The sequence below is a fragment of the Lates calcarifer genome, linkage group LG17, assembly GCF_001640805.2.
Source record: "Lates calcarifer isolate ASB-BC8 linkage group LG17, TLL_Latcal_v3, whole genome shotgun sequence".
NCBI classification, from domain to species: Eukaryota; Metazoa; Chordata; class Actinopteri; family Centropomidae; genus Lates; species Lates calcarifer.
In genome coordinates this window covers 18094993-18110397 of record NC_066849.1, presented here as the reverse complement: position 1 = coordinate 18110397, position 15405 = coordinate 18094993, and the positions used below count along the sequence as shown (strand labels likewise).

At 41.0% G+C, this 15405-nt stretch overlaps 2 protein-coding genes across 2 annotated transcripts; one reads left to right on the top strand and one right to left on the bottom strand.

The window, feature by feature from the left end:
- The first annotated feature begins 130 nt into the window (after positions 1-130).
- LOC127138967 (protein NLRC3-like) lies at positions 131-10319 on the top strand. The gene is given in 14 exon segments (XM_051077497.1): positions 131-254; positions 2397-2499; positions 2590-2688; positions 3493-3588; positions 3748-3823; positions 3951-4146; positions 6163-7975; positions 8158-8331; positions 8462-8564; positions 8566-8636; positions 8734-8797; positions 8799-8908; positions 9105-9151; positions 9333-10319. Coding segments are annotated over 13 exon segments (3492 nt in total). The 5' UTR covers positions 131-254; positions 2397-2410; the 3' UTR covers positions 9887-10319.
- A 1216-nt stretch (positions 10320-11535) lies between these two features.
- smim7 (small integral membrane protein 7) lies at positions 11536-14747 on the bottom strand. The gene is made up of 5 exons (XM_018673011.2): positions 14508-14747; positions 14248-14289; positions 13310-13362; positions 13130-13220; positions 11536-12250 (listed from the first exon to the last, which is right to left on the bottom strand). The coding sequence occupies exons 1-5, from the start codon at positions 14531-14533 to the stop codon at positions 12235-12237; spliced, it is 228 nt and encodes a 75-aa protein (XP_018528527.1). The 5' UTR covers positions 14534-14747; the 3' UTR covers positions 11536-12234.
- Between the last annotated feature and the right edge of the window lie 658 nt (positions 14748-15405).

Genomic DNA, 15405 nt, shown 5'->3' with positions numbered 1-15405 from the left:
GCGTGAGTTCAACTAAAGGGCAATGGATGTCGAGAACAGATCTTGTTTTAACACATCTATGGGGCAAAAAAAAAAAAACACTTCGACAAATGCGTTTCTTGTGGTGAACAGAGTGAGGTCACATGACCAAGTGGGGCGTCATTGATTGGCCAGACTGATAGCGGTAGTAACCCACGGTATATGGGAACCAGGGTTCTGATAGTGACTGCAGAGGTTCAGCTCTGGTCCTGGACGGGTTGGTTCTCCAACTAAAGGTATTGTAGCTGATTTTTAACAGAGCTTTAAAATTACTTCAGTTAATTCGCATTACCGCCGACTGCTGCAGTTGCTGGGCATGAGCGCAGTGGATCCACTATTTTAGCTGATCTGTTAACCGTTAAGTTTGACAGCCGCTGGTGCAAGCGTCGAATACTGTTTCAATCTACGGTATATATATGATAAATAATATGTTGTTACTGTATAATTACTCAGTAATTTGATTAGGTAAAAAGCTTTTCAATAACAGCAGCAGCAAATACAAAGTTTATAACCTTTAAAAGTTTTATGCGCCATCAAGATATTTTACTTTATCTGCACTTTTTGCAAGTGCAACTTTACTTTCTCGAGACTTTTTTTCTTATTCACTTAGTTCTCATACAGAGATGATGTATTCGGACAGTTGAAATAAAGGCAGAGTCTTGAGTGCAACTGATCGTCTTCTGCACATCAGTAGAGCTGAAACCACGGGCGTGGAAAGCATTAAAAATGATGGTTGGCCAATCAGACAATCAGTCCCTCTTCAGAGAATTTGTAACAGAGTAGATGTTATTTCCTGTGCTTTGGTGCCTTTTAACTGGCGCTTTGAGCCTTTTATCTGGCTATACTAGCATGGGAAAAAATATGGGTATATTTTGTGACTTAATCCAGAAGAAGTGGTTGGCCAGAGATCACATGTGAGGATATTAAAAAGCTAAAAGTAAAGAAATTGAAAATGCCATCTCTAATAATAACTGCTCAATGTTTATTTAACCTTGAGATCTCTTTGCTATTAGAGCAGCTGCATAAAGTTTTAAAACCTGAGCATAAGATTTCACATTTTACTTTTTCTGCACTTTTTGCAAGTGTGCAGCTTTACTTTCCTAGAGGCAAAAAGTCACAATGCAGAGCGAAATAAAGTCCTTTTTCTCTTAACTTTTGGTCATTTCTGATTCACATTGTTGTGACAGAGAAACAGGTTGCTGCAGACATTTGAAATAAGTCCTCCTGAATGCAATTTTCACCTGATCGTCCTCTGTACATCATTAAAGCTGCAACCATGGGTGTGGAAAATGTGGGTGGGACAATCAGTGCTTCCCCAGAGAAGTTTTAACAGAATGGTTTCATTTCCTGTATTTTGGTACTTTTTAACAGGTGGTTTGAGATTTTTATCTGGATATACTAGCATGAGAAAAATTCTGGGTACATTTTGTAATTTCATCCAGAGAAAGTGGTTGGCTTCAGATTACATATGCCAGGACGTAGTTAATCAACAGTTTACCGTTTGATGTCCACTGTTCCAACTGTTGAATAATTTTCCCACTACTCTTCTTTTTGTAACATTATTTGATTTACAGAAAAAAAGCTTTAAATAAGGAAGTTTGGATCCCACCTATCAGAACATAAATTATTTTCCCATGGGTGTAGATTTGGGTATGGAATAGGGACATCCTAGTTGTCCCTCCTAATGTCAAGGTGTTGCTGAATTGTAATACAATACTCCAATCTCTCTCTTTGAACGATCTTGCCATATATGTAGCATTTTTAGTACCCACCTCTCCAAAGCCCTTGTTGCTGACTTTGTAAGGCCATTAGGGGTAGGTGGTAAAGTTCAATTAAACAGCTCTTTCAGGTAATGGGATAAATTAATAAGGTTAGAATTAAATACATCTGTCAATACAGCTTTTTCCATTCTGTCTACTGTTACTACATCTACTCCCCTCAGAGTCTGACCTGTCGTGAGACATGCAATTCTGTTGATAACATCAATGAATCTGGACTAACCCTGTTTTGCTACAACATGTGTCAACGGGCCAGGCTGTTCCATAGTAATCTAGCTGAGGAAAGAGAATCGCTTCATACATAATGATGATGATTTTCCTGTTCACAATTACAATTACAGTTTTTCCTCAGACAGTAGTCCAGGAGTTCAGGAAAGCTTCAAAGCCCATTTAAGAATATATGTTGCTCCTCCAGAATGAAAATAAGAAACAAATCCTGCCTCTTCTTGGAGTTTACAGACGTGAACTGATATGTGTATTTAGGCTTTAGGCGAACTTCCTGTCACAAAACATAGTAAGTCAGAGTTGTGTGTGTTTGACAGAGAGAAACGACAAAAAATAATATGTAAGTCCCCTGAGCATGTTGTTGTGTGTACAAAGGAGCCTGCACGATCATGAATCAGTCTGAGGAGACAGAGGAAGGAGTCCACCTCACTACAACCACTCTGCATGGGCAGGCAGACATCCAGACCGAACCTCAGAGGTGAGACGAGGATCTCTGAAATCTCCAGGTCAGAGTTCAGCACTCAAATCACACCGTCATTACTCACAGTTAGAAATCTGTGTGTTGAAGGCAACAGCAGCAGCATGGAGAGGACTCTTCCAGACCTGGACCAAGCTCTGAGTCTGTGACGAGTGACTTTTCAATGGACGTCAACGTTGATTCTTCTGAGTAAGTTATCAGTGTCAAAAATATTAGCATTTTTAATCATATGTGATGGTGTGACACAGCTAATATGATCAGTTCATCAATCTTATTCTCCTTGATTGTCTGTTCCCTGCACAGGCAGGCAGTTGGTTTGAAATAAAGGGTCCTGTTGCCACAATCAATAATGAAATGTAGACCACAGACCTTATTACTGAATGTTAAAAGGGGTGGTGGTGACTGCACAGGCTGACTGGTGTGTAGAGCGTGACTGAAAGGGCTGGCAGACAGACCCTGGGTGCAAGAGAAATAGGATTAATTCAGGAACAAGCCCAAAACACAAGGAATCAACAAACAGAGCCAAAAGCACTAGATGACCAAAGCATAACTATCACACTGAGCAAGAGAACAATTTGGCAATGAATGGAGTGAGGAGCAGGGTTTAAATACTGTGGGTCTGATGAGGTAATGAGGAACAGGTGAGTTAATGAAGAAGGTGTGGTGTGCCATGCCCACACTAACAGAGAGAAAGAGACGTACACACACACACAAGAAACACAAGGGAACACAGGGAAATTGGGGGGGTGGTGGTCCAGAGCCATGGCCAAGAACATGACACTTGCTTGTCTAAGTTTAACAAAGTCAAACTCAGATTAACCCCAGTTTGTGTGTCTCATATATTAGCATAACATTCTGATTTTTTCACAGCAGTAAAAATCAGCAGTTGAAATCTGGATGAAAAAATAATCAGTTCATTGCACCATACATTTTTAATGGACTTTAGTGGACTTTAATTATTTGTTGATAAAAATCATGTATGCTGTGTTGAAGTCAACAGCAGGAGCATGGAGAAGATTCTTCTGGAACTGGACCCATCTCTGAGTCCATCAGGAGTGACATTTCAAAGGAAATTATTATAGATTTTTCGTAAGTTGTTATCAGCTTCAAAACATAAACATTATTTTTATAGTGAGTTTTAATAAATGACAGGCAGGTAGAATTCAATCAGTTGTTGTGAGCATGTGAAATTGAACACTTGTGTGCCGACGTACATTTATGAGCAAACTACTCTTTGATACTCCACAGAGGTAAAGACATGCCAGAGGTTGACAGCGTTCAGCCTGCCCAGGAGCCTCCCATTGAGCTGGACGTAATATTTTCGGTCTGTGCATGTACAAGTAAACAAAAAAACAAATCAACAAATAAGTAAACCTTTGTCAAGACTGACATTTGTGTTTGCTGATTTTGGTATTTTTGTGTAATTCATCTCTTATATTATTTTGTACCAGGAGGTCAAAAGCAACATTGACGCTTTTGTGGAGGATCAAATAAGGCAGAGGCATCAGGAGGTTCTGAATTCAAATTCACAACACTTAGAGACGCAGAGGGAGGACGACGGTGGCAGCAGAGGGGCATTTCTGAAGATCTTGGTGCACTTCCTGAAGGATATGAATCTGGAGGAATTGGCTAACATACTGCAGAACAGTAAGGATTTCTGTTAAGGTTTAACATAATGTAAATGTGTGATGTGACATTTCCAAATTTCTCGAGATAGAGGGGAAATATGCTAATTATTTAAGGCCTGGTCACAAAGTGGCACAGTGAAATTCAGCTGTATGTCTTGATAACAGAGGCAGCACTAGAGGCTTAATGGAGTACAGGCTAGTTGATTAATCACTGTAGCTGGCAAACTAATGGCTGACATAGTAGCAAGCTAGGAACATGCTAGCACCTGGAGAGCTTCTGTGTATTTTCTCTGTAATGTGCTGTTTACTCTCCATGGCACTTTGTTGTTAGGAACGTACATCATTTCATTAAATAAAAGAGGAAATGATGAAGAAGAAGCAGTTAGCAAACTGGCTAACCAAGTTGCTGAGGGGACAGGAAGTTCATATAGTGTTAAGAACACATACACAGATTAGCCATCATAACATTATGACCACCCGTTGAGGCATGGATTCCACTAGACCACTGAAGGTATGCTGTGGTATCTTGCCCCAAGTCGTCAGTAGCAGATCCTTTAATGGATCGGACTTGTTTTTCCAGCACATCCACAGATATTGGATTGGATTGAGATCTGGAGAATTTGGAGGCAAAGGCAGCACCTTGAACTTGTTGTTTCCTCAAACCATTTTTGCCACGTGGCAGGGCGCAGTATCCTGCTGAAAGAGGCCACTGCCATCAGGGACCACTGTTTCAATGAAGGGATGCACAGCAAAGTAACATCCACATGAATGGCCCAAAGTTTCCTAGCAGAACATTGTCCAAAACATCACTGCCTTTACTGGGTTGCCTTCTTTCCATAGTGCATCCTGGTACCATGTCCTCCCCAGTTAAGGGATACACAAACACACCACCTTCTTCCATTGCTCCATGGTCCAGTTTTGATCCTCACGTGCCCTTTGTAGACATTTTTGGAGGTGGACCCGGGTCAGCGTGGGCACCCTGAATAGTCTACAGCTACGCAGCCCCACACACAACAAACTGCAATGCACTATGTGTTATGACATTTTCGTTGGAACCAGCAATAACTTTTTCAGCAGTTTGAACTACAATAGCTCTTCTATCAGATCGGACAACACGGGCCAGCCTTCACTCCCCAGGTGCATCATGAGCCTTGGCTGCCCATGAACCTGTCACTGGTTCACTGGTTTTCCTTTGTTCAACCACCTTTGGTAGGTCCTGTGCAGTGCAGACTGGGAACATCCCATGAGAACTTTGCAGCTTTGCAGATGCTGTGACCCAGTCATCTAGCCATCACAATTTAGCATACACGTTGCTCAAACACTTACACTTGCCCATTATTTCTTCTTCCAACACATCAGCTTCAAGGACAAACTGTTCACTTGCTGCTTAATATATTCCACCCACTGCTAGGTACATGTTGTAACAAGATAATCAATGTTATTCATTTCACCTGTCTGTGGTCCTAATGTTATGGCTGATTGGTGTATTTGTACCACTGACTCCTTCCTCTTTTGTGAAGCAGTATAAAGAGGAGGTTTAATAAAAGTGGATGGTGCAACAAAGTTAACAAACTATATTAGCCTCCTCCACTTTTTTTTAAAAAGTTATTTTTTTGGGGCTTTTTCACCTTTATTGGATAGGACAGTGGAGATGAGACAGGAAACAGAGCAGGGGAATGACACGCAGTAAAGATCCAGCCAGACCGGGAGTCAATCCGGGGACCAGCTGCTCAGGGCACTTAAGCCCATGTGGTACATGCTCCAACCATTTGGCTATGGGGGCGCCCCAGCCTCCTTCCACCTTTAACCCATCACTGTCAACCTGCACCATCAAAATGGCTTGCAAATGTTGCAAATTTGTGTTTGGGTTGATCAAAATATGTCTTGATGCACAAGGTTAGTGGACATTTTGTCCTCTTCATGAATCTCGTTGCTATGATTGATGTTACTGGTGTGACCAGGCCTTTCAAAAATGAAATAAGGATATTTACTTTTTAATTCACTCATTGATCTTATTTGTTGTGTGTTCATTCAGGAGGTAAAGCTGCAGCTTATCAGCATCAACTCAAATCTGATCTGCAGCAAAGATTCCAGTGTTTGTTTGAGGGGACTGGAAACCAAACTCCTCTGAACCAGATCTACACAGAGCTCCAGATCACAGAGGGAGAGGCTGAAGAGGTCAACAAAGAACATGAAATCAGACAGATTGAAAAAGCATCCAGGAAACTAATCAAAAGAGAAACCATTATCAGATGTGAAGACATGTTTGAACCCTCACCTGGAAGAGGCAAAGCAGTCAGAACAGTGATGATGAAGGGAGTGGCTGGCATTGGCAAAACAGTCCTAACACAGAAATATGCTCTGGACTGGGCTGAAGACAATGAACTGTGTGGTCCTGGTCAGGACACACAGTTCATATTTCCATTCACCTTCAGAGAGCTGAATGTGCTGAACAACAAAGAGTACAGCTTGGTGAAACTTCTTCATGACTACTTTAACTTTGACAGCAAAGAAGCAGGTATCTGCAGGTTTGAAGAGTTCAAGGTTGTGTTCATCCTTGATGGTCTGGATGAGTGTCGATTTCCTCTGGACTTCCAAAACAATGCGATCCTGACTGATGCTACAGTGTCGACCTCTGTGGCTGTGCTGCTGACAAACCTCATCAGGGGGAAACTGCTCCCCTCTGCTCGCCTCTGGATAACCACACGGCCTGCAGCAGCCAATCAGATCCCAGCTAAGTGGATCGACATGGTGACAGAGGTAAGTGGTTTCACCAACCCACAGAAGGAGGAATACTTCAGTAAAAGATTCAAAGATAAGGAGCAGGCCGACAGAATTGTCTCCTATATCAAAAAATCACGAAGCCTCTACATGATGTGCCGCATCCCAGTCTTCTGCTGGATCATTGGGTCAGTTATAGAGCATTCTTTGAAAACTGAACAGGAGGCAGTGCTGCCCAAGACCCTGACTGAGATGTACATCTACTTCCTGGTGGTTCAGTCCAAACTGAAGAACATCAAGTATCATGGAGGAGATGAGACGGATCCACACTGGAATCCAGAGACGAAAAAGATGATTCTGTCTCTTGGAAAACTGGCTTTTGAGCAGCTGCAAAAAGACAACAGGAACTTCTATGAATCAGACCTGACAGAGTGTGGCATCGATGTCAAAGCAGCCTCTGTGTTTTCAGGAGTATTGACACAGATCTTTAGAGAGGAGATTGGGGTGCATCAGGAAAAGGTCTTTTGCTTTGTTCATTTGAGCGTTCAGGAGTTTCTGGCTGCTCTTTACGTCCATCTGACATTCATCAACTGTGGAAACAACCTGCTGCTGTCAGAAGAACAACTGATCTTCAATGAGTCTAAGACAGTAAATGTAGAATTTGCAGTGGTACACTTCTACCAGAGTGCAGTGGACAAGGCCTTAGAGAGTCCAAATGGACACCTGGACCTGTTCCTCCGCTTCCTCCTGGGCCTTTCACTAGAGACAAATCAGACTCACATAGGTGGCCTTCAGGCACAGACGGGAGGCAGTGCACGGATCAAGAAGGAAACAATCAAATACATCAAGTGGAAGATTGAAGAGAATCCCTCACCAGAGAGGAGCATCAATCTGTTCCACTGTCTGAATGAGCTGAATGACCACTCCCTGGAGGAGGAGATCCAGGCATTCCTCAGTTCTGGAAAAATCTTGAGTGGGAATCTCTCTCCCGCTCAGTGGTCAGCTCTGGTCTTCATCTTACTGACATCAGATAAGGAGCTAGATGTGTTTGACCTTAGCAAGTATTCAGCCTCTGAAGGAGCTCTTCTGAGGATGCTACCAGTGGTCAAAGCTTCCAAGAAAGCTCTGTAAGTACATTTGTATTTATTCATCGTAGATCACATAAACACACTGCTTTCCTTTAAACAGAAGAGGAAAAAGAAACTGGACAGGCAGGATTTTCTGAATAAAACTGGCTTAAATGTTGAGACACTGAAAGGGAGAAATCAAGATATTTTAATGTTCAAAGTGTGGTGATTTGTGTCTTCAGGCTGAGTGGCTGTAACCTCTCAGAGACCAGCTGTGAAGCTCTGGCCTCAGCCCTCAACTCAGAGTCCTGTAATCTGAGAGAGCTGGACCTGAGCAACAATGACCTGCAGGATTCAGGAGTGGAGCTTCTCTCTGATGGACTGAAGAGTCCTGATTGTGCACTGGAAACTCTCAAGTGAGATCATGTTATAATTCAGCAGTTTCTCGCTGGGTTACCATCCAGATGTATAGCTCCTCATGTTTGAATACTGGCATACTGACATACATAGTTTTTCTTGACATCTTGTTCATTGTTCTCTCTTCAGGCTGAGTCTGTGTAACCTCTCAGAGAGCAGCTGTGAAGCTCTGTCCTCAGTTCTGAGCTCAGAGTCCTCTAGTCTGAAAAACCTGGACCTGAGCAACAATGACCTTACGGGATTCAGGAGTGGAGCATCTCTCTGCCGGACTGCGGAGTTCACAGTGTACACTGGAAACTCTTAGGTCAGGATTCAAAGTTGTCAAAATGATTGTATTGTAGTAATGTCGTAACCTTAATGGACCTACCACTAACCTCATATGTTGTTTTATGTGTTTGCAGGCTAACTGGTTGTCTGATCACAGAGAAAGGCTGTGCTTCTCTAGCCTCAGCCCTGAGCTATAACCCCTTCCCATCTGAGAGAGCTTGACCTGAGCTACAATCATCCAGGAGCAACAGGAGAGAGGCTGCTGTCCGTTGGACTTGAGGATCCAAGCTGGAGCCTGAACACTCTCAGGTATGGAGAGATTTGGGAAATATTTTCTTTGTCACAAATATTTTTTTCTTTGAGCCTGGTATAGTGACCAAACTGATGTGAAAGACATGGCATTTAGAAAAGACTTGATGGCAGGACAGTAGGCCTGATACCAACCCTTGGTTCATTTGTAGAAGTAGAGGTTAATGTGATTGTTTAACCCACATCCTACTTTCAGGGTTGAGTCTTGTGGAGAACAAAGGTTGACACAAGGTCTGAAGAAATGTAAGTGTGTTTTTAGTTCATTCATTGAACTCACATCATCTGTCTAAAACCTGAGTGTAATCACTGATGTCATATGTTACCATGAAGATTTTCATGAAGTTAATAATGGAACGGTCCTTAAATGAACCAATGATGAACTAGTAACTGCAGCTGTACTGAGTCTCTTGTGTTTCTCCATCAGATTTCCGTGAACTCACTCTGGATCCAGACACAGCAAACAGAAACCTCATACTGTCAGACAACAACAGAAAGGTGACATGGGTGTTAAATGACCAGCCATACCCTGTTATCCCAGAGAGATTTGACTACTGCTGTCAGTTGTTGGGTACAGAGGGTCTGACTGGCCGCTGTTACTGGGAGGTGGAGTGGGAAGGAGAGGTTCTTATAGCACTGAGTTACAGTGGAATCAAAAGGAAAGGAGGCCTAGCTGACAGCAGGTTTGGAGGGAATGATCAGTCCTGGAGTCTGTGCTGCTCTGCTGGTGGTTACTCTGTCTGGCACAATAACAGAGAAATCAACCTCCCCCTCTCTCCCTCCTCTGATTCTGTTAACAGAGTATCAGTGTATGTGGATCACAATGCTGGCACTCTGTCCTTCTACAGAGTCTCCTCTGACACGCTGATCCACCTCTACACTTTCCAAAACCAGTTCACTGAACCTCTGTTCCCCGGGTTTGGGTTCTTGTTTGGTTTTAGAGTCTATCCTGGGTTCTCAGTGTCTTTGTGTCCAATGTAGAATCTTTTCCAGTACAGGGAAACCCTCACACTCCAGTAAATAGATCAGTCTATACAGATTTCCTGCACACACACTGGATGCACACACAAATGAATGCAGGATTGAGCTTATATTTTGGACTGGTCAGTAGTTTTAGGCCAGTCTTCATTTTGGTCTTAGATTAGTCCAATGCAAGTTAAACAGTTTCACAAAAATAAGACTCATTTTGAAGCCTAAAGGTTAACCAGCCTACCTGAACGCCTAACTCAGAACTAAGAGATAACTAATAAACAATCAGTGACACCTGCTGACAGGTTGCATCAAATGACAAAAAGTAGAAAAACATTGCTCACAGTTTGGTTTTTGCTAACTATATTGTCAAGTGAGTATAGAGGAGGAAAGAGTTTTTAGAGAATGCAATAATTGTAAATATACAGCCATGAGGATATTTCAGTCATTTGGTTTGCCCAGCAAACTAACCTGAGTCTGATGTGTTGACAACACATACAGCTACAGGTCTGCACTATAAAGAGATTTTATGATACTGGAATTTTCTCTTTTGTGTGTGTGTGTGTATGTGTATGTAATGGTGTTCACTGAATTTTCACAGTAAAATGTCTCTAATTTAACCAGAAATTGCTCTGTTACTGCAGACGATGAATGTGTCATAATCTTTAGCTTTATGGGCTGTTGTGAAATTGCATCTTTAAGTCTTTGGATGGACAGCATGTCCATCTGTCTGAAAATAAATGTTTTACTGCTTGCTAATTACATAAGTGTCAGTTAATTGTAAAAAATGGTTCCCAATAGAAATCATTTTGTCAATAAAACTTACACAGATACAAAAATAAAACATTCCTAAATATTATTCATGAGTTCAAGGCTCCTTTATTACATGCATGTGGGGGAAACAGTACATTACATACTTGTGTGATTCTTGTGTAACTCTCCTTCTCTACATCTCACAACTTCAAGTCTCAGTCTCTAACTGGGTGGCAATTTCAGCAGCTTACCAGCAGACCACCATATGTGTAATGAAAAGAATGACCTTGAATTCCCTAGACTCAACTCCCTAGATATTTTCATGAAACATCAAGCCACTGCAGCTTTTTCCAAGGTCAAACAAAACTAGAAGTCTGTGAGGCGGCACTTAGGTACAGAAATATGTTTAGTTAAATGCTAATATCAATGCTAAAAATACATTTAAATTAAAACCAGCAGATTAGGTTTTTGAGTGTGCTGTTAGCTGTTTTTCTGTCCTTCATTATTTATTATCTCTGTGATATTAGACCATGCATCTCCACGTTACTCTCTTGTCAACCATAGTTCCTTTGTTTATGTCTAACATAGATGATACAGTCCACCGTCGCAGTCAAAGACCCTGAGAGATAGCACAAGTCCCCATTGAATAGTTATAACACCTCATAACCATAACACCCCTCAGGATCATGATTTACACCCATCTTCTCTACAGCACGGACAGAAGATTTAGGGAATATAAACGATGGCTAAACTAAAATGTGATGAGTTAAGTATCTAAAAGAATCTCTATACTTGTATGGATGTGATGTATGGATGTCTTCGACATGTAGTAAGTATGATGTAGTTAACAGGATTAAATGTTGCCATCAGTGGACAATGTCACAACCAGTGAAGTTAAATAAGAGACATTTGGTAAGAAAACTGGATTTTTATTGTTAAGAATAAGGACACATTTACATTATAGCGCATATACATTTACTTACAGCACATGTGCCCCAGAATTAAGGAAAATTACATTTTTTTTTATCCTTGAGGCTGCACATAACAGCAGGTAAGTAAAACTTATAGATGTTGGAGCCATTTATCATATCAGAAAGTGATAGAGATCTTTCTGATTTGTCTGTTGGATCCAGCTGAACTCTGACAGCCGTGTAGGTAAAAGGAATAAAAGGACGTTTCAGCAAGATGATCTCAGTAAGTCAAAGGTTCACCATCACCACCAGACAGACGGCTGATGAGCACAGAAAAACATTTTCTCTCCTCTTAGTAAAAGCTGCCTGTCATTTTTCAGCCCTGGTGTCTCTTTAATAAAGAAACCAGCATGCTGTACTGAAGCACAAGGGCACACTGACGACACGTGTCCAGCAGAAGACAGGGGTGCTGGTATAGTTACAGCTTAAACCAAAACAAAAAGGAGAAATGTAACAACTTCTATGAGAAAAAATAAATACAGCAATTCACAAATTCCTGTACAGCCAGATATGGATTTAGAATTTGCAGTGGTAAAGAAAATGGAGCATAATTACAGTTAAAAATGGTCAAAGGAAAAGAAAAAGAGAAGTTTAGAGACGAAGTGGGAAGTGGGAGACTCTCACTGCACATGTTGATCATGATCCAAACAATCTGCAAGGGTGAAGACAGGGCAACCGTTAGATGAGAAACAAATTCACAGCACCACATCTAGGACTTTTTTAAAAAAAAGTATTCTTCACAAACTGAAGTGGAGTTGAAGATTAAGAGGCAGGATGAGAGGAGGAGAGTGGGATTGAAAAACATGAATATATGAATAACAAAATAAATAATGTGTACTAGACACCACAAACCAGATTACTCACATTCCTACTTTAATCTGTAACCAAAATATTCAATCAATCAATATTGGTTTCTGGGCCTGTTTTACCCCTGTGTCACAAAAATGCCATCACTTAATGCTTTCTTAAGTGATGTTAAAAACATTTTAACAGCCTCAGAAAACCTTAACCTAATTGTTGCCTAGTGTATTTCCTTATATTAATCCACTTGAGAGCGATATCACCTTTTTGTTTACATTTGGATTATGACTTGAACTCCTCCTACTACTAACTACCCTGGTGAAAGGCAATTTTATATGTTTCTGGTGAAAATGTGTCACCAGAAAAGATTTACACAATCCTAAATGTGAATTTATATTTCTGTACCATTCTGTCCTATGAATGATGTCAGAAAGTTTTATTATCATTATTATTTTTAATTAAAGGATAAGGCTTGTGTTACTTTGTTTAGTACTCTGTCAGCCAAGACATTTTAACTCTTGTCTACAGAACACTACTCGAGCCTATACTCACTTTTAATATTTCAGCCTGGTACAACACTCTCACCACTAAACACAAAACACAGATTTCCCACACAACTAATCAGGCCAGCAAAAACTCAAGTATCTGAGCTGTACACCTGGTCAGTAAGCCACTCTGATTAAATAAGATCACTCCCAACCCCTTTAATTACTGCTAGTGTCTTACTCACAGGATCATGCAGAACATGATGAAGACGTTCCACAGAGCGATGAAGATCCGAAAGTATCGCAGGCTGAGCAGGAACTCCCTGACGTTGTCACCTAAAAATCAGACTCATCAGTTGTTGCTGCTGTTTTTCTAAGTATCTGTGACACACACATTGTTTAAATTTTGTAATATTCACACACACCTGTCGTTGGCGCTCTGGACTCATCTCCAAATCCTTGGCTCTCCTTCCTTTTGCTGCAAAACATCCACAGTCAACTTCTTGCTGTTTCATCTGTTTATCGGAGCGTTTTGTTTGTTTTTTAAACACAGCATAATCTACCACAGTTTAGATTAACCATATTTTATTTTTGTTGTACTGATCATCTCTGCTGTGTACGTCTGCATGTCAGAGTCAGAGTCAGTGTGGCTTGCTTCATGCTGCTTGCATGGCTTCATGTACCAAATGATGGATACTGTTGTTGTATTACAGCACTAATGTTTTGCTGTTTCCGATCACTCTGCATGGCCTTTGCATTGTCTCTGGGAAACTTACTTTGTTGTTATTGTTGTCTTTATGATATATTGTTGCATGCTGTCACTTCGCTGGAAAATCAGCTAGCACTGGCACGTTTACAGAAATACATCCTGGATAAATAAAATCAAATAGAGATATGTAGCCCTTGTACACATGTAAACTTTAAAGCAGTGGTGGTTAACCCTCTGGAGTCGTTTTATTTACAGTAACATAACTTGTGCATCGGAGAGAGGCTAACAAAACCAGTTGAAAGTGCTGATGTGAAGCTTTCACACCTCACTCACTCATGTCATCAACTTTTTTAAATGTAAAAATCACAATTATTAATATTTTCAGTGATTTAAGTAAACACAGGCTCAAATATATAAACAGACTAGTACTGCAGTCTCACTTCTACCATTTTCTGCTCAATTTTTTCATTTAAATAATGAAACAGTATTTCTTACAACCTTGTACTGTTCTATAATACTATTTTTGGTGACTGTCACTGGAGATTTGTACATTTTTATACGTCTGTGTGTCTGTTTTCCTTGTAATAGTTTCCTGGTTGCTCTATCCTTTGTGTACACTGACAAAACGAGAAGTCCAACTTGTGTAATACTCACAGCTTGAAATTCAGCACAGCCCCTGCATTCACCAGTAAGGTCCTAGAGAACAGAGAGAGACGAAAGTGTTTGTTTACAGGTGAGATTATTTACCTGCAGAGCTAACGTTAGCTGCTGAGCTGGCATTAGCACGGAGCTAGTTAGCTTGTTAGACCGCCATCTAACTGACACCACCGCGTACAATGATACACACAGAGAACATCTCAGTTAAATAAAAATATGTCTCAAGGTAAAAATGTGTCAGACATTTAAGAAATTACCCGAATATCAACAGATCTGCGATCATCGTGCTCTCATCACATCACAGAGACGCCTCACTTCCGCCTTCGCCACGCAATCAGGAATGTGACCAATGAGGTTTCAGTGCCTCGTCGAGATGTGTTCTATGGGTTTTAATACCCTGGCTTTGTCTTGTCAGGCAGGTCTCCACCTTTGAGTGGTAAAAGCTGTAGATAAAGGGGCACAGTAAGAGGGGGAGAGAAGGAGACCGAATGGGTACGGACACCGAGAAGCTCTACCCGGAAGCAGCAGCACCAGTGAAAAAGTCCAATATTTTTACACCCTAGACTTGGCAACAGCGCCATCTGAAGCCAAGAAAAGTAATTGCAGCAGAAATTTCATCTATAGACACTGGCATGTAAGCCTACAGCTGTTGATTTTAAACCGGGTTTTAAATCCTGTCGAACTGGATAATTCAGCACTATATAAGCAGAATGATTACATGGGCAGAGAAGTTGTCAGGCTAGACAGAAAAAACAAATTTCTGGATTACCTCAGTATCAGTTATTTGTTTTATGACTTTTATGACATTAAATGAAAACAAAAATCACTTCTACAGAAATAAGTACATTCCTTCTTGGTTCCTGGAAAGTTAGAATACACGTGAGGTTGTGGTTTTGGCGCCCCCTGGTGGACGCAGAGGTCGTTGCTCTTGTTATTATTCTCAAGAATTAAAAGCAAAATTTTACAAAACGAGATCAAATGATTTTGTAAAAATACACAAAATCGGGTTACTATTTATTCAGCACTGCACCTTTAATGACAACACTTCTGCATCATCTGGAAGAGTGTAAACAACCGGTGATATCACAAATGTTGCCGAGCTGTTCGGGATTATACTCGATCGTTTGGCTGTGAGTCAGCCTCGGCGCAGGATCT

Bases quoted from the DNA above. Each gene is read 5' to 3' on its own strand.
- smim7 (XM_018673011.2), bottom strand. From the start codon at position 14,533: ATGATCGCAGATCTGTTGATATTCGG. The intron at 14,290-14,507 runs GTAATTTCTTAA...TCTGTTCTCTAG, and splicing joins GCAGATCTGTTGATATTCGG to GACCTTACTGGTGAATGCAG. The intron at 13,221-13,309 runs GTGTGTGTGAAT...TCTGATTTTTAG, and splicing joins GTCCAGAGCGCCAACGACAG to GTGACAACGTCAGGGAGTTC.